The 23,876-nt window shown below is 40.0% G+C and overlaps 2 protein-coding genes across 2 annotated transcripts in view; both read right to left on the reverse strand.

Moving 5' to 3' along the window:
• LOC102828069 (myosin regulatory light chain 12B-like) overlaps nt 1-393 on the reverse strand; it is an 8,386-nt gene extending 7,993 nt beyond the window's left edge. Inside the window, exon 1 of the mRNA XM_006870542.1 lies at nt 2-393. Within this exon, the coding sequence (XP_006870604.1) occupies nt 2-347 (346 nt within the window). The 5' untranslated portion in view covers nt 348-393. The remainder of the gene's footprint in view (nt 1) is intronic.
• A 15,446-nt stretch (nt 394-15,839) lies between these two features.
• The window catches only part of LOC102813960 (aminopeptidase Q-like), a 142,564-nt gene continuing 134,527 nt past the window's right edge, over nt 15,840-23,876 (reverse strand). Inside the window, exon 20 of the mRNA XM_006870527.1 lies at nt 15,840-16,115. Coding sequence (XP_006870589.1) covers nt 15,975-16,115 — 141 coding nt within the window. The 3' untranslated portion in view covers nt 15,840-15,974. The remainder of the gene's footprint in view (nt 16,116-23,876) is intronic.

Below are 23,876 nucleotides of genomic sequence, written 5' to 3' on the forward strand. Positions count from 1 at the left end.
CCTGTTGCTTCTTCATCAAAGCAAGTGAAAGCATTTCTGATGACATCTTCCGGATCTGTCCCATTTAGCTTCTCCCCAAACATCGTAAGGAACATGGCAAAATTGATGGGGCCTGGGGCCTCATTCGTCATGGCATCGAGGTATGAATCAGTTGGATTCTTCACAAGAGAAGCAAGCATATCATGCAGATCTTCCTTGTCGATGAAGCCATCTCTATTCTGATCAATCATGTTGAAGGCCTCTTTGAACTCTTGAATCTGTAACTGGTCAAACATGGCAAACACATTGGATGTTGCGCGCTGAGGGCGCTTCTTGGTAGTCTTGGTCTTTGCCTTTTTGCTTGACATGGTGGCTGTTTAATTCACTGCCAGACACCAGAACTGGGTTGCCCTGCGTGAGGCAGCGAGTGACGAAGACCTCCCCATCTCTTTTAAACAGACCCATCTAGACAAGATAAAAACTATTCAGTAGGGGCTATTTCTTCCCCCACACACTCACTCTTAAACTAAACTCCCTTTTGAAACCTTGTAAGCACTCACTTCATGTCTTTATTACCCCCTCATTTTAGGTAGCCAATGTATTAGTTGCCTGTCCCTATCTACCTTGTGTACAGAGTGGATAGCATTGTTACTTGTTGTGAAGACTCCTTCCCTCTCTGTTGGTATTTAGAGTTACTGCCTCCATGCATATAGGTCAGGTTCATCAAATTGTAACACTTTACCCTAATTTCCATTATCAACATTTCTTTTTTAAAATTTTCCTCTAATCTAGTTCTGATTATCAAGTCATAGAGGCTAGGTCAAATGGGTACTATCTTCAAGTTTGGATGTTCTTGTGAGTTTCCCCTCATTTTGTATTAGCTGGATGCTTCACTCTCAGCTCTAGCCCTTTGTGGCTATGTCCTTGTCCATGGGCTTAGGTGTCCCCAGATCTCATCACACTTTGGACCAACCAGCCCTTCCTCTTCTCTCTCTCATTTCCAGGTCAACAGAGGTCAATGGACTGTGGTTGAACTCAGCCCATTTCTTTATTGCTGCCTTTCACCTTCTTCCACTCTTCAGTAGTTCAATAGGGTCATCAGCAAGCTTGTATGTCTAAAGGTGCACACTTGATTATGCCAAAAAATTTGCTAGAGAGCTACCTGGACAGTCAATTGGAAGAGATCCATATTTGTGTCCATGGGGCAGCTAATTATTTATTATGGCCCTTTAAGCTAAATTTCTCTATTTTGTGATAATATTGTAAATCCTGACCTCTATGCCTGTGATTATGGACCCATTTTGAAATGAATTGCTAAGGAAGTAAAAATTAGGTAGGGCTAAGGAGTCCTGGAAGGAGCTCTGGTAGTGTAGTGGTTATGAATCGGGTTGCGAACCACAAGGTGAGCAGTTCGAACCTACCAGCTGCTCCACGGGTGAAAGATAAGGCTTTTTGCTCCCGTAAAGATTTATAGCCTCCGAAACCCTATACAGGGTCACTATGAGTCAGAACCGACTCCACGGCACATAACAACAACAAAGGAGTCCTGGTGTGTCAATATAGAATAAGCACTGGATTACTAACTGCAAGGTCGACAGTTCAAACCCATCTACCACTCCTTGGTACCCTATACAGGGTCACTATGAGTTGGAACAAATTCAATGGCACTTAGCAACAACAACAACAACAACAAAGACTAAAGACTACAGTGGAACTAAGGATTTAAGGATACCCTCACCATACTGGAGCTGTTTCTTCTCATTTTGATTTGACCAGCAAAAGAAAGGTCCTGAAAGCTTTGCTCCATATATCATAACCAACTGTATTTTGAGGTGGCAGTTCTTCCCCAGTCATATTTTGAGTGCCTTCTGGCACAAGTGGCTTATCTCTGACACTACATTTGACAATATTTTGCTGCTATTTATAAGGTTTTAATGGCAGTGTAGGAGTCCTGGTGTGGCACTGTGGGTTAATGTGCGAGACTGCAAAGCCGTTTGAACTGCAAGGTCAGCAGTTCAAGCTCACCAGCTGCTGCTAGGAAACCCTATACAGGGTCGCTGTGGATCGGAACCAACTCGATAGCACTTCACAACAACAACAATGGCACTGTGAGTTAATGTGCTGGAATACAAAGCCGCCTGAACTGCAAGGTCAGTGGTTCAAGCTCACCAGCTGCTCCTTGGAAACCCTATACAAGTTCACTATGGATCGGAACCAACTTGACGGCACTTAATAACAACAACAACCATTCAGAAGCAGTCCACCTCTCCGTATTCCTAGTCTATCTTAATCTGAAAGCTCTGCTGAAGCCTGTCCACCATTGGTGATCCTGCTGGTATTGAAAGTATCAGTGACATCATTTCCAGCATCACAGTAACACAGAAGCCACCACAGTATAAGAAACTGATAGGCAAGTCATTGATTTTACCATAGAATCCTTCAGTATTTCAATCTGAGGCTTGAAGTTTTTCTTCAACTCTTTTAGCTTGAGAAATACTGAGCATGTTCTTCCCTTTTGGTTTTCTAATTCCAGGTCTGTGCACATATCATTATAATATTTTGTCTTCTTGAACTTCCCTTTGAAATTTTCTATTCAGCTCTTTTCCTTCATCATTTCTTCCAGTGGCTTTAGCTTCTCTACATTCAAAAGCAAGTTTTAGAGTTTCTTCTGTCATCCATTTGGCCTTTTCTTTCTTTCTTGTCTTTTTATTGATCTTTTTTTACAATGTTCACTTCCAATTACCAATAATTATCAATGCATCTTGATTGCATGATTGATGACTTTTAGACTGTGAAGGTTGGTTCTTCAATTTCATAATTATTGGCTTCAGCGGTTGGTTAGCAAATTTGAATAATAGTGGTATTAACTGTTCTTCCTTGTAGGTATCTGGGTATTATCCTATCACAGACAACATTGTACTACTTTAAGATAGATAGTGAAATGCTCTTTTTTATTTCTTCCATTTCAATCTTTTCTTTCTTTCCTATCATCTTAATGACCATTTGCTTTCTTCCTGTAGGATGTTCTTGGTGTCATCACAACGCTTCCCATCTTGTTGTTGTTGTTATATGCCATGGAGTCGGTTCTGACTCATAGCGACCCTGTACAGGATTTCCGAGGTGTAAATCTTTATGGGAGCAGAAAGCCTCATCTTTCTCCTGTGGAACAGCTGGTAGTTTTGAATTGCTGACCGTGAGGTTCGCAGCCCGATACGTAACCACTATGCTACCAGAGCTCCTTCTTCTCATCTTCGGCCATTAGTATTTAATGCATCGAATTTGTTTTTGAGATGGTATCTAAATTCAGTTGGGATATAATCTAAATTCAGGTGGGTATCTAAATTCAGGTTGGTCATATTCTAGCTCTTGTTTTAACTTTTTCAGCTTCAGCCTGACCTTGCCTATGAGCAGTATTCCAGCTGCCCCCGGCTTGGTTTTGGTTGATTCTATTGAGCTGTCCATCATTATATTTTGAGAGCCTTCCAACCTATGGGCTTTATCTTCTGACAATACATCTGACAATGTTTTGCTGCTGTTCACAATGTTTCGGCTATCAGCACTACAGCTGATTAATTTCCATTGCTATTCAGAAGGTTTTCAGTGGCTAACCATTCATAAATAGTCTGCCTCTCCTTCTTCCTAGTCTGTCTCAGTCAGGAAGTTTTGCTGAAACCCGTCCACCATGAGTGGCCCTGCTTGTATTTAAAATTCTGGTGGTATAGCTTTCAGCATCACAGCAACACACAAGCCACCACACTATGGAAACCTGAAGATGAATGGTGCCTAAGAGATCAATTTTTATGTGTTCCATTTAATTTTTGATGACTTCAAATTTCCCAGATTCATATTTCATACATTCCTTGTTCTGATATATACGTGTGTGTGTGTGTGTGTGTAGGAAATACCATGTTGTTGTTGTTGTTAAGTGCCGTCAAGTCAGTTCTGACCCATAGTGACCCTGTACAGGGTTTCCGAGGGTGTAAATCTTTATGGGAGGAGAAAGCCTCATCTGGTAGCGCAGTGGTTACGAATCGGGCTGCGAACCTTAAGGTCAGTGGTTCGAAACTACCAGCCGCTCCACAGGAGGAAATACCATGAGGTATCAATAATATGTTTTTATGGCATTTTGTTTTCTCCTTTATTATTTCCTTCAATAAGCAGTGGTTTTCCAATTTTTAAAATTCTTTATACAGTAAAACCTACAAAAGCCACAATCTGTATAAGGCAGAAACATGTCAGAGATGGAAAACTCAAGTATTTCCCCCTAGAATGAATGACAGAAAAGTGGTCAGACTGCACTCTGCCAAAGGCAGAAAACTTGCAAGACCCCAAAACACTAGGCAGTTCTGTCAAGTTTTGGCTCTTAGGGATTTCTCAGTATTTTTAGATATGTCTGAAAATAAATTTACAATTTTCCAGCAGATGGCGCAGAAAACCAACCAGATCAGAAACAGAGTAAAAAGAAAGTACACCTTACTGGTGTGAGGCTATGCTTTAGGATAAGCACTGGTCCACAGGTTAGTTTGAACTGCAAATTAAGAGGTTTGAACTCTCCAGCCACTCTCAGAAACCCTATGAGTTGAAACCAACCCCACAGCACTTAATAACAACAACTTCAAGAATAAAGGAGTCCTAGTAACTAGTGGATTACGAACTGGGCTCCTTGTGGTTACAAGGTCAGCAGTTCGAATCTACCAGTTGCTCTGTGGGAGAAAGATGAGGCTGTCTGTTCTCATAAAGATTTACAGCTTCAGAAACTCTATATAGAATAGCTATGAGTCAGAATCTACTCCATGGCACACAACCACCCCACCATTATCACCACTTCAGGAATAAGGAGCCCTGGTGGTGTAGTGGCTTATGTGTTGGGCTACTAGCCACAATGTCAGCAGTACAAGTCCACCAGTTGCTCTGTGGGAGAAAGATGAGGCTTTCTGTTTCCATAAGCACAGAAACCCTATATGAGTCACTATAGGTCAGAACCAACTTGACTATACACCACCACCACTACCTCCACTTCAAGAGTAAGGAGACTATAGTATGTTGGTTAACTGCTCAGGTGCTAACCCAAAGGCAGCATTCACAGCTACCAGATTCTCTGTGGGAGAAAAGACCTTGTAATTCTGTCCCTTAAAGGTTGCAAACTTAGAAACCGTATGGGGACAATTCTACTCTGTTTTATAGGGTCTCTGAGTAAGAAATGATTCAAAGTACCTATCAAAGCACGTAACAACTTCAAGAATGCCAGGCTACTGATCATCCAAAATAGGCACAGGTTCCAGAATTCTCATTTCTAATAAACATAATATGTTTGATATTGTCTATGGTCAAAGGTGGGTCTTTCAGAGGTAGTGAAGGTACCTCTGTGATAAAGGTGATGTATAGGACCTACAGAATCGCACAGCAGGATGGTTTGTATAGAAGCTTCTCCAGGAGTGGACGAGCCATATAGCAACATGATGCCACACTAGGGAACGGCTCTTGACAGCATATAATCCATCATTTTCAAACACGGTTTTTATTATTTTCTTCTAGATAAATCCCAATTTATGAAACAAAATATCCTAACTGGAGCATGAGGGAGAGAGAGGGGAGGAGTAGCAAGAACAATGTGAGGTATTCTCTCTGCCTTAGCCCCTTGATGACTGATATAATAAAGAATTGATCTGTTTATGAAATCCATAAACTATTCCCCAGAAGCCCTAAGGAAAACCACTATGGCAGTGCAATCCTTTCATGTTACTACTGAAGAAAGAGATGCTCAGAAAAGGGAAGCTGTTGATTAGAGATAGAAAAAAACATTAAGGACCAAAAAAATCCACATTCATTTCTCTTCAAGATAAAAAGAAAAACAACTAAGGACATTGAAACTGTATTAAATTTAACACTAGTGTTTTATGGAAATTTGACATCTTCAATTAGAGTTTATAATTATAATGTGTTAAATTTCTGAGAGCTTAAACTTTGGATTCTATAATATTTATAGTTGTATTGTTGTTAAGTGCCATTGAGTCAGTTTCGACTCAAACAACCCTATATAGATTTTCTGAGGATTAACTGGTCGGTTTGGACCACCAATCTTGTTGTTAGCAAGCAGCCTATTGCTCATCCTATGTCGCCACATCAAGATTCAGGATACCGACCTTCTTGTTGTTGCTAAGTGCCGTCGAGTCGGTTCCAACTCATAGTGACCCTGTATAGGGTTTTTAAGAAGTGGTTGGTGAGTTTGAACAGCCAAACTTGTGGTTCAAACAGACCTTTCAGTCCAGTGCTTTTTCCCACAGAGCCACACTTTTTGTTGTTGTTAAGTGCCATCAAGTCAATTCCCATCCATAGCTACCCTGTATAGGGTTTCTGAGGAGCAACTGGTGAGCTTGAACTTCAATCTTGCAGTTCAAATGACCACACTAGGACTCTGCAAACTACATTCCTGCTTTGCTATCTGATCCTCAATAGGGGGCACGGAGGGATACCAAAAGGTGGAGGTGAGAGAAGGGACTTAACTCTCTGTTATTGTCAACATCATGCCAGCAATGTGTCTCAATTGGACAGTGTTGCATCCATCCGACCAGCAGCAAGAGAGGCTACCGTCACAGAAGTTGAATTCCGGGGATGGGGAAGAGGCAGTAAAGAACAGGTTAATCAGATATAGTAATATAACATATTATACATATGATATATAACCAGATATACTAATATTAGGGAACTTATGTACTGATATCAGAACCAGAAATCTTGTATCAGAGTCACCCCCAATAGAAGTCTGTGCAGAATGGTGAGAATTAATTAGGTGTCTATGGTAGTGTAGTGGTTACGAATTGGGCTGCGAACCTTAAGGTCAGCGGTTCGAAACTACCAACTGCTCCGCGGGAGAAAGATGAGGCTTTCTACTCCCATAAAGATTTACACACTTGGAAACCCTGTACAGGGTCGTTATGGGTCGGAACCGACTCGATGGCACTTAACAACAACAACAATACTGCAAAGTTGTTTGAACTGCAAGGTTGATGGTTCAAGCTCACCAGCTGCTCCTTGGAAACCCTATACAGGATTTTTATAGGTAGGAATCAACTCGATGGCACTTAACAACAACAAATATATGGTATTGTTTAGTGCTAATACTTGTTGTTAGGTGCCAATGAATCGGTGCCAACTCATAGCGACCTTATGCACAGCAGAATGAAACACTGCCCGATCCTGGGCCAAGCTCACTATTGTTGCCACACTTGAGCCCATTGATGCTGCCACTTGACCAATCCATCTCGCTGGGGGTCTTCCTCTTTTTCTCTCACCCTCAACCTTACCAAACATGATATCCTTCTCCAGCGACTGGTCTCTCCTGACAATATGTCCAAAGTATGAGAGATGAAGTTTAGCCATCTTGGTCTCCAAGGAGCACTCTGGCTGCACTTCTTCCAACACAGATCTGTTGGTTCTTTTGGCAGTCCATGGCACTTTCAATATTCACTTCCATCACCATAACTCAAAAGGATCAATTCTTCTATGGTCTTCCTTATTTACTGTCCAACTTTCACATGTATATGAGATTATTAAAAATACCATGGCTTGGGTCAGGTGCACCTTAGTCCTCAAGCTGACATCTTTGCTCTTCAAACCTTTAAAAAGGTCTTGTGCAGCAGATTTGCCTAATGCAGTATGTCATTTGATTTCTTGACTGCTGCTTCCACAAGTGTTAATAGTTGATCCAAGAAGAATGAAGTCCTTGACAACTTCAATCTTTCCTCCATTGATAAGAATGTTGTTTATTAGTCCAGTGGTGAGGATTTTTGTTTTCTTTACACATTGAGATGCAATCCATACCGAAGGCTGTGCTCTTTGATCTTCATCAGTAAATATTTTAAGTCCTGCTAATACTTGTTGTTGCTATTGTTAAGTGCCGTCAAGTTGGCTCTGACCCATAGCGACCCTGTATAGGGCTTCCGAGGAGCAGCTGATGAGCTTGAACCACTGACCTTATAGTTCATACAGCTTTGTAGTCTGGCGCATTAACCCACATCACCACACCAGAGCAATTTACCTATCTATAGGGGTGTCTAAACAATAATTAATGGGATTCAACTGAAGTTACCATAGAATCAGGTATTTGGTGTATTTTTCCCCTGGCTCAGCTCATAGCTCAGTCAAGTTCACTGGTCTCTTCCCATTGTCCTTTGCAGGTAGGATCCATCTTGTATTGTTCAGAACCCACTGAGACATAGCTGTTGGATTTAAATTCCCAGTTTTTCCCCTTATTTTCCCATACATCCGAGATAACAACATCAGCTAACCAGAGCCTCTCCATTCAAACCCCAGTCTGCAAGAACCCTTCCTTTGAGCTCTTGAGGTAGCAGTGCCAGTTCTGTGTTCTCACAACCCCACCTATTCCCTTTGTTGGAATCCTGGTGTGGTGTTGCACTGCTAACCTCAAAGTCAGCAGTTCAAACCTACCAGTCACTCCTTGAAAACCCTATAAAAAGTCGCTTAGTTGGAACTGACTCCACAGCACTTAACAACAACATTCCTTTTGTTGCCCCCACCTAGGGTGGTAGTTGCTTACTGTAGTTTCTCTCTCTGTGTTTACAGTCATTCTTTTCCCTTTTCAGGTCTCCAATACCAATTCCTTATAATAAATTCTCTCCATCAAAATAACTGATCTGGTTTCTATTTTCCTGACTTGACTGAATCCAGAAAATAGACTCTTCAAGATGGGTTTCTAGGACTGGATTTGATCATGACCTTGGCTTGGATTTGATCATGACACAGTGCTGGCTCAGTTGCATATGATTAACCTGTGGTTGATTTACAATGAAATGGCTACTGAAGCAAGTGCCTTGGCTGTGCTTCACCAACTGCAAGGATTATGGGATGGGATGGCTATCCCCAGTTATGGTCTCAGAGCCAGAGAACTTCTACTACAGCCCTAAAAGAATATTGCATTTCTTGTAGTTGTTCCATAGGAACCATCGATACAGTGAAAATGAAATTCACAACCTCGCCAAGTCTGTCTTGTGCGAATTAGGGCAGTGAATGGGACCCAGTGAGAACTTGGGATTTGGAATGGGGACATCTGTGTTGATTTAAACACAAAAATCTGTACTTCCTACTCCACACCTCTAAATTCCAATAATCTTGCCCTTTATTCCTCTACCTCAGGGGTGAGACCTGCTTCCTGGGTTCTTCTTTTGCTTTTTGAGGTGGCTTCATATGATAAGCACTGGACTACAAACCACAAGTTCTGCGGTTAGAACATATCAGCCACTTCACAGAAGAAAGATGAGGCTTTCTGCCTCAGAAACCCTATGCAAGATGGTTATGAGTCATAACTGTCACAAGGGCACTTAACAATAACAATAATACCTGTTAGGAGTCCTGGTGTGGTGCTGTAGGATAAGCACTGGACTCCTAACCACAAGGTCAGCAGTTCAAAACCACCAGCCATTCCTTGGAAACCCTATAAAGGATAGCTAGGAGTCGGAACCAACTTGATGGCATTTAACAACAATATCTGTTTAGCAATCCCTAACGTTGAAATCTTCTTGTTAAAAACAACAACAAAAAAAAAAAAACCTAGTCTGCTTTCAGCACATAGTCCAATAATATCACATATAAGCACCCACCCTCAAGATCGGTTTGAAACGAAAGGTCTGAGGTTCAAACTCACCAGTCGCTCCTCTGAAACCCTATATAGGGTCGCTGTGATTCGGAACCGAATCGACGACACTTAACATGTTGTTAAGTACCGTGGAGTCGGTTCTGACTCACAGCGACCCTGTACAGGGTTTCTGAGGCTGTAAATCTTTACGGGAGCAGAAAGCCTCATCTTTCTCCCGTGGAACGGCTGGTAGTTTCAAACTGCTGACCTTGAGGTTGGCAGGCCGACTCGTAACCACTACGCTACCAGAGCTCCTAAACAACAATGTAAACAGTACTAATATATCAACAGACACTATTTTTCCCCTGACCATAACTTTTCCTGATTAAATTATACTGTCTCCAACTGAGTTGCTCTGGTGTTCATTTGGAGTCCTGCTGTGGTGCTGCAGGATAATGGACTGGATTGCAAGGTCAGTTTGAACCGCAAGGTTCGCAGTTCAAATCCACCAGTCACTCCTCGGAAACGCTATACAGGGTAGGTATGAGTTGAAACTAACTCTACAGCACTTAACAACAAGTGTTCATTTGGCTGACAACCAAAAAGTCAGTGGTTCAAACCCACCAGCTACTCAGAGGGAGAAAGATGCAGCAGTCTACTTCAATAAAAATGTATAGCCTCAAAAACTCTATGTGGGAGTTCTACTCAACTCAGTGGTTTGGGTTTTCAGTTTAATCCAGTAGGGCAGGTTATAACTCCTCTATGAATTGATTTCATCTATAAAATGAGTATGTTTTTGTTGTTATGTGCTGTGGCGTCGGTTCCGACTCATAGCGACCCTGTACAGGGTTTCCCTGCAGCTGTAAATCTTTAAGGGAGCAGAAAGCCTCATCTTTCTCCCGTGGAACAGCTGGTAGTTTTGAACTGCTGACCTTAAGGTTCGCAGCCCGATTCATAACCACTACGCTAAATTTGAGGTAGATAGTGGGGGAGGGTCAAAAAGAACATCCAGCAGAGGCAGAAAAGCATTGTTGGGCTAGTAATTCCACCCTGCCTAGCTCTCAAAGGAGTTTACAGATACTGAAGCTATCATCTGGTCCTCATACTATTTCCCCAGGCTGCACAGTCTTCTCTATTTTATGGATTCTTAAAAGCAGTTGCTTCATCGTTTACGTATCACATTTCCAGTATTCTGGAAACTGGTTTTACAAAGTGTTCTACAACAAAGATTTTGAGGAAAAGATAAGTTGTGGTTCAACTTCCTTCCAAGTGGGGATATATACTCATATTTTTTGACCTACAGGAAATCTTTTATTTCCAGAAATTGTTAGGCTGCCAAGTATAATATCAACAGTCTTAACCAAATTCATCTATCTAGATTTACAAAGGAATCCCAGGCACAGGAATACAGCAAAAAAAGCTGCCTGCTATGTTCCAGTCGTGGATAGTTTGTAAAGCTAAACAGGATGTGCAATCCTGACACTTCTATTTCATTGAACTAAAATGTAAAAGTATGAAAGAAGCTCCACATTACTGAAAGGATGTTGCTTCTTGTTGTTATGTGCCGTGGAGTCAGTTTCGACTCATAGTGACCCTAAACAGGATTTCTGAGGCTGTAAATCTTAACGGGAGCAGAAAGCCTCATCGTTCTCCTGAGGAGCAGCTGGTTGGCTTGAACCACCAGCCTTCTGGTTCCAAGCCAGTGCTTATCCTATAGAGCCATTGTGTTAACCAAGTACCTATGTTGTTGTTGTTAAGTGCTGTCAAGTCAGTTCTGACTCACAGCAACCCTATACAGGGTTCCTGATGAGCGGCTGGTGGGTTTCAACCTTATGGTTTGCAGTTGAGTGTTTATCCTACAGTGCACCACATCAGGATTACTGTTGTTAAGTGCCGTCGAGTCGGTTCCGACCCATAGCGACCATGTATAGGATTTCCAAGGGGCAGTTGGCAAGTTTGAACTACCAACATTGCAGTTCAAACTTACTGTGCAGTCCAGCGCATTAACCCACAGCACCACACCAATACTCCAACATCAGGTTACTTAAATCAGAAGGTAAGACATACTGGGAATTTACTTAATTTTCAACAAATGATCTAGAGATATCTGCCTACATAGTTTTTTTGAGGGGCAGGATCAGGAAGTGCTTTACCCCACCCAATACAGGGTCACTATGGGTCAGAACCAACTTGTCGGCACTTAACAACAACAATACAAGATTTAAGACCTTCTGGAGCCCTGAGTCAGTGGCCATACATGTACTTGTTAGACTTAGAATAAGGTAATGTAGAAAACATAAGAAGGGATAGGACAAAGACAGCCAGGCAGGAGGAAGGTAGAAGTTACTAGAAATTCAAAGGAAATTCGAGTGTCATGGATTGAGTGTCCACCCAAAATATATGTCAACTTGGCTGGGTCATGATGCTCAGTGATTTGGCAGTTATGTAATCATGTAATGTGGCAGTTATGCAAGGATTCCCCACGATGTGATTGGGTGTGATAAACCAATCAGAGGAATAAAGGTGATCACAAAACCCTTAATCCCATTACCATTGTGATCCTTTGTAAAGGAGTTTCCCAGGGGTGTGGCCTACAACATATTTCATTTTACAAAGATAAAAGAAGAGAAGTGAGCAGAAAAAGAGGGACCTACTACCACCTACTATGGAGCTCTGGTAGTGTAGTGGTTACGAATTGGGCTGGAAACCACAAGGTCAGCAGTTCGAAACTACCAGCTGTTCTGTGGGAGAAAGATGAGGCTTTCTGCTCCTATAAAGACTTACAACCTCAGAAAGCCTATACAGGGTCACTATGAGTTGGAACCAACTCCACGGCACATAACCAACCAACCAAAAACTACCACTTGCTACTACTTGGTGTGGCGCTGTGGGCTAATGCGTCAGACTGCAAAGTCATTTGAACTGCAAGGTCGGTGGTTCAAGCTCAGCAGCTGCTCCTTGGAAACCCTATATAGGATCTGCTATGGGTCAGAATCTCACCAGCTGCTCCTTGTATACAGGGTCTGCTATGGGTTGGAATCGACTTGATGAAACTTAACAACTACCACCAAAAAAGGAGTGCTAGGAGTGGAATGTGCCCTTTGGGCCCAGGGTCCTTGCACTGTGATGCTCCTAGATCCAGAAAAAGATTAATGCCAAAACACGTGGAAATCTCCAAGGAATGTTGGGATGCTGAAAGGAGACAAGGACCTTTCGCCACAGCTGATGAAAATCTCCCCCTAGAGTCAGCACTCTGAATTCAGACTTCTAGTCTCCTAAACTGTGAGAGAATGAATTTCTTTGTTTCCAGTTTTATTGTTTGTTTCTTTAACTTTTATTGTGAATTGAAGTGATAATTTACAGAGGAGATCACCAGTTTTGCACTCAATTAATCATATTTTGTTTCATTGTAATGATTACAATCTCCTCCATGCACGATCGGTTAACAGCATTTACCTCTATCCGCCCCCCTCCTTTTTTTTTGTAGTACACAAAACCCACAGAAAAAATATATTTGTTTAAATGACCAAAGGGTCCATTGCAAGCCAGTCCCCTGCCTGCTGACACACAACCTTTCTCACTCTGGGTCTACAGTCTTATTTGTTAAAAGCATCCATGGTGGTAGTTCTATTATAGCAGCACTAGATAATTAAGACACTGAGAGAGACAAAGAGACAGAAAGAATGGAAGAGGAGAAGGTAGTGGGAGAGGGAAGAGAAAGGAAAGAGAAGCAGTTGAGAGGACTGTGTTGACACAGTTATCAAGAAATGAGATTAGTTATCAGAGTAAATAGGGAAATATGTGGTTACAAATCGGGCTGCGAAGCCCAAGGTCAGCAGTTCGAAACTACCAGCTGATCCGCGGGAGAAAGATGAGGCTTTCTGCTCTCGTAAAGATTTACAGCCTCGGAAACCCTATACAGGGTCGCTATGAGTCGGAACTGACTCCACGGCACACAACAATAACAACAATAGAACAAATGTTTAAGAACACACAGGAAATATCTCATACAAAGCAATAATTTGAAAGCATGGAGCTATTTTATTGCTCAAATTTTTCATTTCTAAACTTAAAGGGGTAAAAAAAACAAAAACAAAACAAAACTCTGATCTATGACTCAAGATAGCATACTGGTTTGTTTACATGGCCTAGTCCTAGAGCCTCACACATGAGAATGCCCGTTTGTGAAGCCAACTTTTTTCAGTGCTTTTTGCATTTAATTTGTGACTGATTTAACTTATAAAAGATGTAGGAACTTAGGCATTGGCTACCTAAAATGAGAGGGCAATAAAGTCATGAAGTGACTGGCTTACAAGTTTTCAAGATGGAGTTTTGTCTAAGAGTGTGTGTGTGTGTGTGGGGGGGGGAAGACTGAGTCCCCACTGAATAGTTTTCATCTTGTCTACATGGGTCTGGTGAAAAGAGATGGGGATAAGATTCTTATGATTCAATAGTAATTATTGTCATGACTAATTGTGACTGTCACAACTGTAAAGGTAGAAATTTTGTAACAAAAATGGGGGAGTAGTTAATCTCACAGAAATGGAGGACCCTAGGACCATCAAGAGAGAAGAGCACAAGCAGAATGTGGGACCCTAACCAGAGAAACAGTGACACCAGAGTTGGAGGCAGAGATGAGGACGTGGAGAGAGGGAGCAGCTGAGGACTCTGGACTCATGGAAAGAGAGGAACTGGGTGCTGGCAGCCAGGAAGCAGACTTGCAGAATGTGCCCTTGGTTGTTTAAATTATGATACATTACTGAGTGTTTCTGTGTACTTCCCCCAACAAAACAAATCAAAACAAAACAGGGAATGGAAGCAAATACTGTTGAATAATGATGCATGGATGAGATTCTAATCATTGCAGTGAAAAGACGGTGTAAAGCTGATGTTCTCCCATGTAAAGTATCACTCAGTTCATAATAAAAAAAAAAAAAAAAAAAGAAATAGATGTAGGGAATTAAAAACAAAACTTTAGATAACTTTGCCTTAAGTTTATGTAATATCTTTAAAGGCTTTCAATGGATATTTCCTTAACTTTTACAATTATCACTCTGAGGTAGCTAGGAAATCTGTAGCATTGTTCCCATTCTATACAACAAAACAAAAATAAATCATGTACATAAAATATCTAGGCTAGGAATTATATACTTTAGTTGTCTTGTTTTAATGAGAGGGATGGGTGGGAGGTAGGGGATGTGTAACAAAATTAAAGTAATTCCGTATGTTGTGATTGATGAAAATGCGTAAAAGTAAGCTGGTTCAAATTACAAGTAGGTTCAGTTTGGCCAAATGAAACCACATTTCAAACTCAAACACCTGAGTGCAAAATTGTAAGGTAAGAATTTTGTTCTGGTTAGTTCTATCTAACTAACTAGAAGAATTTGTCCTGAAATGTTGTCATCATTATTTTTACTCATAAACTTTGGCAGAAAGACCCACTTTGGAGCCACAGGTGAAGAATACACAAGTGCTTGATGGTAGAGTCTTCTTCTCCATTTAGGCTTCCACAACAGTGAGCGGTAAGGGCATTTCATAGAGCCTTCATTTGTCCTTTTGTGACACCTTAAGTTCAATAACCAGTGACGTGTGGTGCAATTGTGTTGTTCTGTGGGGAGAGAGAAATGGGAAGAAGGCACATTTCTTGCCCTTGAGGCACTTAACAAGACTGATTAAATTGTATGTTCTTTCTTTTTACAACTTGCTTTTCATGGAGGTTTCTGTTTTCTAGTGAATATTAATTTTCTGGTTTCTATTTTTCTACTTTGTAGTGCTATTTTCTCATGACTCTTAAACACTGACTTAAATAAATCCTAGAGTACTATAAATCTGTATTTCCCCCAGAAAAGAAGGCTCTTTGTTAATGCCGAAGATTTAATATTCCATGGGCCTTCACAACAGGGTAAGTGAGACTTTCTAAAGTAACTTTGTTTTTAAAAGACATCTGAAGTAAATTCAGTGGATTTCTGGCCCAAGATAAGGAGCTCTGGTAGTGTAGTGCTCAGCTGCTAACTAAAAGGTCAGCAGCATAAATCTACCAGCTGTTCCACAGGAGAAAGATGAGGCAGTCTGTTCCCATAAAGATTACAGCTTTGGAAACCCTATGGGACAGTTGCACTCCAACCTGCAAGGTCACTGTGAGTTGAAATCAACTGGGCAGCAATGGATTGGGAAGAGAGGGTTTCTAGTCCAAGATGAAGTGATATCTTCCCCAGAAATACAGTGTTGTTGGCAAAACCGTTAGCCACCACTGAGTCTTGGAGCCAAATATGACAATGTGGGAAAAACTGATTTACAAATAACAAGATGTGTGGTCCTCTAGAGTCACAAAGTGTTGGATGACAAAACTGTGAGCAAACAACATTATAATGTGTGCATGAGGTATGCAAAAATGACCACTGAGCTATGTGTTTTTCCGCAGCCATCCAGCTATCCTGGTACTCCGTTTTTTGTTTTTGAGATTCTCCATCTTTATTGTTTGTAATTTGGCGTGAACTGTGATCCTTTGGTGCTCCTCCAACATATTGCTGAAAAACTGCTGCAGCTGAAAGGACAGAGAGGCCATTGGTAAGTGTAATCTAACTCTTCACTTAGACAAAATAAGACAAGCTTCATTATAAGGAGCAACCTGATTTTGCAAAGGGATGATTTTCATTGTATGGCTGTGGAAGCTAAAACCAACAAGGAGTCTTTTATGCCATACCAGAAGAGCATATTTAGTGAAAGGAAGAACTTGAAAGTGATGAACTTGGATATTTAGCTGAGGAGATTTCTAAGCATGATCTTAAAGGGGCAACATGGGTTCTCCTTGCTGCTTATAGTAAAAAACAAAAAGAAAGAGATGAACCTGTACTAAATAAAACAAAATGTAAAGATTTTGAAAATTCTGTTGTACAAAGGATACCTGCCCTAGAATTTTCAACACATATAAAGTTTCATAAACTTTTCTTAAAGAGAATAAATTTGTTACTGATGAATCTACTAACTGATGAATCTAACTAACTACCATAGCAGAAACTCCATCAGCTTAGATTGAAGGGGACAGAGATAGAATGAAAGGAGAGAATGATGTCTGCCTCTTAGAATACTGCAGAGAGGAAACAGGCCAAAGGACCCACATATGTTGTCATCCACAAAAAGAAAATGACCATTCCTGAAGCAGCCTGGAGATCAGCAGAACTGTTGGAAGAAGTACACGCAACAAAGCCTTCTTAGTTTCAAAGGATGAGGCCATAGTCTCCTGGATCTCAAAGGGTGGGGTCACAGCCTCCTAGGTTTCAGAGAGTTGGATCTTTACCAACTCAGTTCCAGGTTGTGGGCTGGCATTGAGGTGTGCCAGGGGGAAATGTCACAGTCTAAAGTTGAGTGGGTAGGGCTTCCATGCCCAAGGGGTAGAAAAATGGGGACTGCTTGGGCTAAGAAGGTAGGGCCACCATCAGATTCACAGCATGAGTGTAGCCATGTTGTAATATGAACGTGAGTGTAGCCATTTTGAGACCATAGCTATTTTTCTTAGCTGAAGGTAAATATAATCAAGCACTGCCTGAAAGCATCTTACACACACACTGAACCATGTCCTTATTTCTTAAATGTATGTTTTGACTATTTCATATTGGAATGTTAATAATTGTCTGGCTCTGCCTGAAGCCTATTCTGATAAGGAGTGACCATCTGGACAAACAGGCACCAGGATAATTTGAGATGTATTTTAGGAAATCACGACCACCTTGTGATTCAGTGTGATTATAAAATTATAACCCCCTTTGCATGTATTATGTGAACTAATCTTATCAAGAAGTAGTATAATTAAACCAGCAGCATCTTTACTGTGAGGTGCTCCATCAGTCAACTTCCTAATAATAATATAGACTTTTCTCTTTTTCTGTTTATCTGGAGTAGTTATTAATTGGACTCAATCATTCCAGGGTATCATACTCAAATTTTAGAGTAACAAAATGGACTAGAAAAATGGGGCTGCCCAAAGCCAAGGGAGCAGAGTTGAAACCCAGAGCTGAAGGGTCTCTACTCAGAATCCAAAGGATGTGCGCAATACCCAGATTATGAAGGTAAGACCCTTGCCCAAATAGTCTCATGTTCAAGAGGACTATGTTCAAGCCTAGAGAGCAGATGTAAATTGTTCTATTAGGTTTTTAACTTGCCTGATAAACATTACCTCGTCTTTCCCTCTAATTTCTTATATTTGTAATGGAAATACTTACCTTGTGCCAGTTCTACCATTGTATTTTGGAAATAAATAATTTGTAGTTTATATTTCACAAATTCATAAATGAAGATGAACTTTGCTCAAAGATAGAATATGTCTAAAATACCTCCTATTTAGAAGATTCAGAAAATGAGATTCTGGAGTTGGAGTTGATTTACGACTTTGGGGATGATGTGATGGTGTAAATGTGGTTTGCACATGACCAGGACTTGAATTTTAGGATGCTAAAGAGTGGAGTATTATGAATTGTATGCTCTCAAACTATGTATTGTAAATCCTAACTTCTATGCCTGTGGTTATAATCCCATTTGTCTTTGTTAAGTTAAATGAGGGGGTATGTCTTAAATCAATCTCTTCTGAGATATAAAATAAGTAAGCAGAGATTAGGTAAAATAGATGTCAAGACAAATGGAGATCTGGTTACAAATTGGGCAGCTAATCTCAAGGTTAGCAGTTTAAAACTACCAGCTGTTCTGCAAGAGAAAGATGAGGCTTTTGGCTCCCATAAAGATTTACAGCCTCAGAAACCCTATGGAGGGTCGCTATGAGTTGGAACTGACTCCACATCAAACCACCACCACCACCAATGAACCAGGAAGTGCAAACTGAAGAGACAAGGATCTTCCTCTAGAACCAACAGAAAGAGAAAGGCTTTCCCAACAGCAGGCTGAGTGACATCATTGGGGTTGGTGTCAACCAGTGCAGTAACTCAGGGTGTCATTCCCCCTCCATGGACTTCCTCCTGTACCAGATCTGCTCAGAGTCCTTAGTAATGCTCATTCTCAACTTTAATCATAGAATAATGTGTGATAAATGTAGCTGCAAAATAAATACAGTTGTAAACTACAGACGTAAATATTTCTTAGATTATATGAATACTAACAACAAAATTACTATATAAAATCTTTCTACATTGAATCATAATATTATTACTTATGAGGTGGAAGCCATTTTTGATTTGTCTTCTTCTTTTCCTTTAATTACTACTGCATTCTCAAAACAGTTATTGATTGTTGTTAAGTGCCATCGAGTCCATTCCAACCCATAGCAACCCTGTATAGGGTTTCCAAGGAGTAGCTGGTGAGCTTGGACCACTAACCTCATGGTTCAAACCAACTTTTCAGTCTAGCACATTAGCTCACAGCGCCACACCAGGGCATGATATAGGTTCACAAATACTTATTACCACAATATTGTAGCTAAAACACCAGACAAGTCAACAAAATCAGCTACTATAAAACACTGGCAGCAACAAAAACAACAGTGGTGCTTTTATAGTAAGTGCTGGTGTAGTTCTGTAGGATAAGCATTGGACTGCTGACCCCAAGGTCAGCAGTTCAAACCTATAAGCCACTCCTCATAAACTCTGTACAGGGTCATGATGAGTCAGAACTGACTCAATGGCATTTGGTGAGTGCAGACAAAGTCTCATGATTTGAAGCATCATTATAATAGGTAATAATGACAGCTGTGACCAGCGTGTATTAGAAGATTCACAAAGTAAATTTGCATAGCATTTTAGCATTGGATATTGACACATGTAATAGCGTAGTGGTTACGAATCAGGCTGCGAACCTTAAGGTCAGCAGTTTGAAACTACCAGCTGCTCCGCAGGAGAAAGATGAGGCTTTCTGCTCCCGTAAAGATTTACAGTCTCAGACCCTGTACAGGGTCGCTATGGGTCGGAACCAACTCCACAGCACTTAACAACAACAACAAGCTTAGTTTACAAAAAACTTTTTTGTTGTTATAACCAACTATAGGGTTATTTTTATTAAAAATGTTAAATGTCTGCTAAAACACTATACAAAAATTTTATAGACAGTCATTTTTATGCCATCCCCTCTGACAGAGTTGTCTGGAGCAGTCCACATCCCCTTTATCCCTACCTCCAATGATGCCACTGACTTCTAGCTTCCTATACTATGAGGAAATAAATTTCTGTTTGTTAAAGTCATCCACTTCTGGTATTTCTGTTACAGCAGCACTAGAGAACTATGAGAAGTCATTATGTTTTATAATACATATGTTTAAATTAAGTTCCAAGAATTTTAATAACTTCTTGTTGTATGCCACTGAGCTGGTTTGGATTCAAAGTGAACCTGTATAGGGTTTCCAAGGTTGTAAATCTCTACAGGAGATTTACTGATATGAAATTGAGTTAATAGATTTTCATTATAATTTAAGTTTATAGGCTTTTTTTATGCCATGGTGGTGCTAGTGGTTATATGACGTGGAGTTAGTTCTGACTCATAGCGGCCCTGTACAGTGTTTCCGAGGCTGCAAATCTTGATGGGAGCAGAAAGCCTCATCTTTCTCCTGCAGAACCACTGGTAGTTTTAAACTGCTGACCTTGAGATTAGCAGCCTGATTCATAACCACTATTCTAGGAGAGCTCCTTTTATGTCATATATATGTATTTTTGCCACTGAAGGGCTGTATGATAAGAGATATATAACAAAGGCAGATAATTTTAAAGATCTATTAAGGGCTTTATTTGATATAGCCAAAGTTCTTATTTGCTGCAGTTAAACGTTTATTGGGATAAAATATGAGAATTTTTAGGAGCTTTAAAATCAAATAGCATATAAAGTAAAGAATTGGCTTCTCACTTTAAGGTTTAACTATTATATTTGATTACTGTGTTGAAACATTAATTTTATTTTTTGTGCAATCTTCCTTGAAAGCAAGGGTTTGACAGAATAAATTTCCAAGTTGAAAGCCAAGCTGCATAACTTTGGAAGAAGCAAGTTTACCTTTAATATCTTTGATTAAATAACTCAAGTATTATTTCTTGGTGACCTATGATAAATTCCTGGCAACTCTGAAACTGTGGAAAGCCAAAAATGATACACTTCATTTTTATAAAGAGAAAAATGTTATATATAATATGTTATAAATTACATGAAACATGTCAAATCAGAAGTGCCAAATTTTCAGTGTCTTAGCATTTATATGTCATTGATGTTTGTCTTATTAGACAAGAACATAATTTTGTCTTAATTTTATTATTTCAGTTGCTAACTTGGCATAATTCTATTACCTTGAAATCTAGTATCATTCAAGCCAAGGCTTTTAACTGGAAAATTCATATCATTTGTCCATAGAGTTTTTATTACTATTCAGATACTTATAAACTTCATAATCTTCGTATGTTCTTGGTACATCATGTATACTATTATGTCTCAAGATTATTTTATGTTATATCTGAGGCTATAAAAATAAGGTTAATCATTATGTTTAGAGATATTTTTGTCTAGAGGTTGTTGTGTTTTTTTTTTTTTAATTGATTTTATTCAGTGTTGCATTAGTTTTGTAGTTAATTCCCATCAGATCTTTCACTTTCCCAAAATTGATTATTTTCATAAGTGGAGTCCTGGTGTGGCATTGTAGGATAAAGCAATGGACCACAAGGTCAGCTTGAACCACAAGGTCAGAGGTTCAAACTCACTAAGTGCTCCTTGGAAACCCTATACTGGGCCATTATGAGTTGGAACCAACTTGACGGCACTTAACAACAACAACATAATTTAACCATGGCCCATTTTTAAGTTTGTCATTTGCAGATAAGTTTTGTTTTTCTGATTCACTGAAAGTATTTGGTCAAAATATATTTCAACAAAAATGGGACTATATCAGATTTATGAAAAGGAGTATAGTATTTTGAATGTGAATACCACTGGGTTTAAACATGATTTCTAGAATTCTTATGTAGAAGCTGATAAAATTTTTAGACTGCTGCTGAACTGTAATTGCAATGTTACCAAAATTAACTGTATAGGACTGAATAGACTGAAGGATTCTATGGGGTTTATAAGAGAACATTGTTGATGTTCAGCATTCTATTTTCTAGATATAAGAAACCATTCTTTCCCTCTTTCAAGACTCAGCTATTTCAGTAACTAACACTGTGTTGACTACAGAATATCCTATATTAAGCGTTATCTAATCTCCTGATTCTTGCTATTGGACTAGCCCACCAATCATCTGTCAGTTGGTTATACCATGGTGGCTTGCATGTTGCTGTAAGGTTGAAAGTTAAGCCATCAGTATTTTAAATACCAGCAGCACACTCATGGTGAACAGGTTTCAGTGGCGCTTCCAGACAAGGCAGACGAGGAAGAAGAACAGGCAGATCAGGTTTGACAAGTTAGTCACTGAAAACCTTATGAATATGAGCAAATACTATCAGGTGGCAACACTCAAAATACGACTGGGATAAAGCTGCCACCTCAAAGCGGAATTGATTTAATAATAGGGAAGGAGCAAAGCTTTGGGGACTTAAACTTGTTGATGGGGCAAAACTCAAAATAAGAAGAAAAAGCTGCAAATATCCATTAATAATCAGAATGTGGAGTGTATGAAGTATGAATCTAGGAAGATTGGAAATCATCAGCAATTAAATGTATAAAGAGCCAGATCCTAGGCATTAGTGAGCTGATATGGACTGATATTGGCCAGTTTGAATCTGACAATCATATGGTTTATTATACCAGGAATGGAGTTACATTCATTGTCAAAAATAGAATTTTGAGTCAAATTCACTGTCAAATACAGGGTCACTATGAGTTGGAACTGACTCGATGGCATTTAACAACAACATCTTGAAGCGTAAGGCAATCTGTAATAGGTGGTTATGAATCAGGCTGCTAACCTCAAGGTCAGCAGTTTGAAACTACCAGCCGTTCTGCGGGAGAAAGATGAGGCTTTCTGCTCCTGTAAGGATTTACAGCTTCAGAAACCCTGTACAGGGTCACTATGAGTCGGAACTGACTCCATGGTACTTAATAACAACAACAAAATGAGGAAGACCACTTAATACCACTATTATTCAAATTTATATACTAGCCATGAAAACCAGTGATGATGAAATTGAAAAATTCTACCAACTTCAGTCTGAAATGGATCAACATGCAATCAAGATACACTGATAATTACGTGACTGGAATGTGAAAGTTGGAAACAAAGAGGAAGGATCCGTAGTGTGGCACTATAGGATCAGCACTGGACTGCGAGCCACAAGTTGGTTCAAGCCCACCAACTACTCTTTGGAAACCCTATACAGGACTGCTATTAGTCAAAACCGACTCAATAGCACTTAACAACAACTGTCTATCATAGAGATTTCATGATAGAATGTTGCAAGACAATTTGTTCACTGCAAATACTTTCTTTTCAACAACACAGCAGTGACTATACACATGGACCTCACCAAAGGAATATAGACAGATGGAACTGACTACATCTGTAGAAAGAAACAAAGGAGAAGCTCAATATCATCAGGCAAATCAAAGCCAGGGGAACCATCAATTGCTCATATGTGAATTCAGGCTGAAGATGAAGAAAATCAAGACAAGTCCACAAAGGCCAAAATATGAATTTAGACACCATCTTAAAAACATGTTTGACACATAGACACTAATAAGCAGAGGAGTTGTAGGATGACATTAAGAACATCATATGTGTTGTCAGTGTTGTTGTTGTTAAGTACCGTGGAGTCGGTTCCGACTCATAGTGACCCTGCATAGGGTTTCCGAGGCTGTAAATCTTTATGGGAGCAGAAAGCCTCATCTTTCTCCCACAGAACAGCTGGTAGTTTGGAACTGCTGACCTTGTCAGGTGCCATCAAGTCAGTTCAGACTCACAGTGACTCTATGCACAACAGAATGAAATACTGCCCAGTCCTGTGCCATTTTCACAATTGTTGCCACATTAGAGATCATTTTTGTTGCCACTGTGTCAATCCATCTAGCTAGGGACCTTCCTCTTTTGCAATGACCCTCTATTTTACCAAGCATGATGTCCTCCAGAACTGACCCCTTCTTATAATATGTCCGAAGTATCAGAGACACACTTTTGCCATCCTGGCTTCTAAGGAGCATTCCAACACAGATTTGTTTGTTTAAATGGTATTCCTCTCCAACACCATAATTCAAATGCATTGATTTCTATGGTCTTTCCTATTCGTTGTCTAAATTTCATATGTATATGTTGTTGTTGTTGTGAATTGCTGTTGAGTTGGTTCCAACCCATAGCAACCCTGTATTGGGTTTCTGAGGAGCAGCTGGTGAGCTTGAACTG

The sequence above is a fragment of the Chrysochloris asiatica genome, unplaced genomic scaffold (genome assembly GCF_000296735.1).
Source record: "Chrysochloris asiatica unplaced genomic scaffold, ChrAsi1.0 scaffold00143, whole genome shotgun sequence".
NCBI lineage: Eukaryota > Metazoa > Chordata > Mammalia > Afrosoricida > Chrysochloridae > Chrysochloris > Chrysochloris asiatica.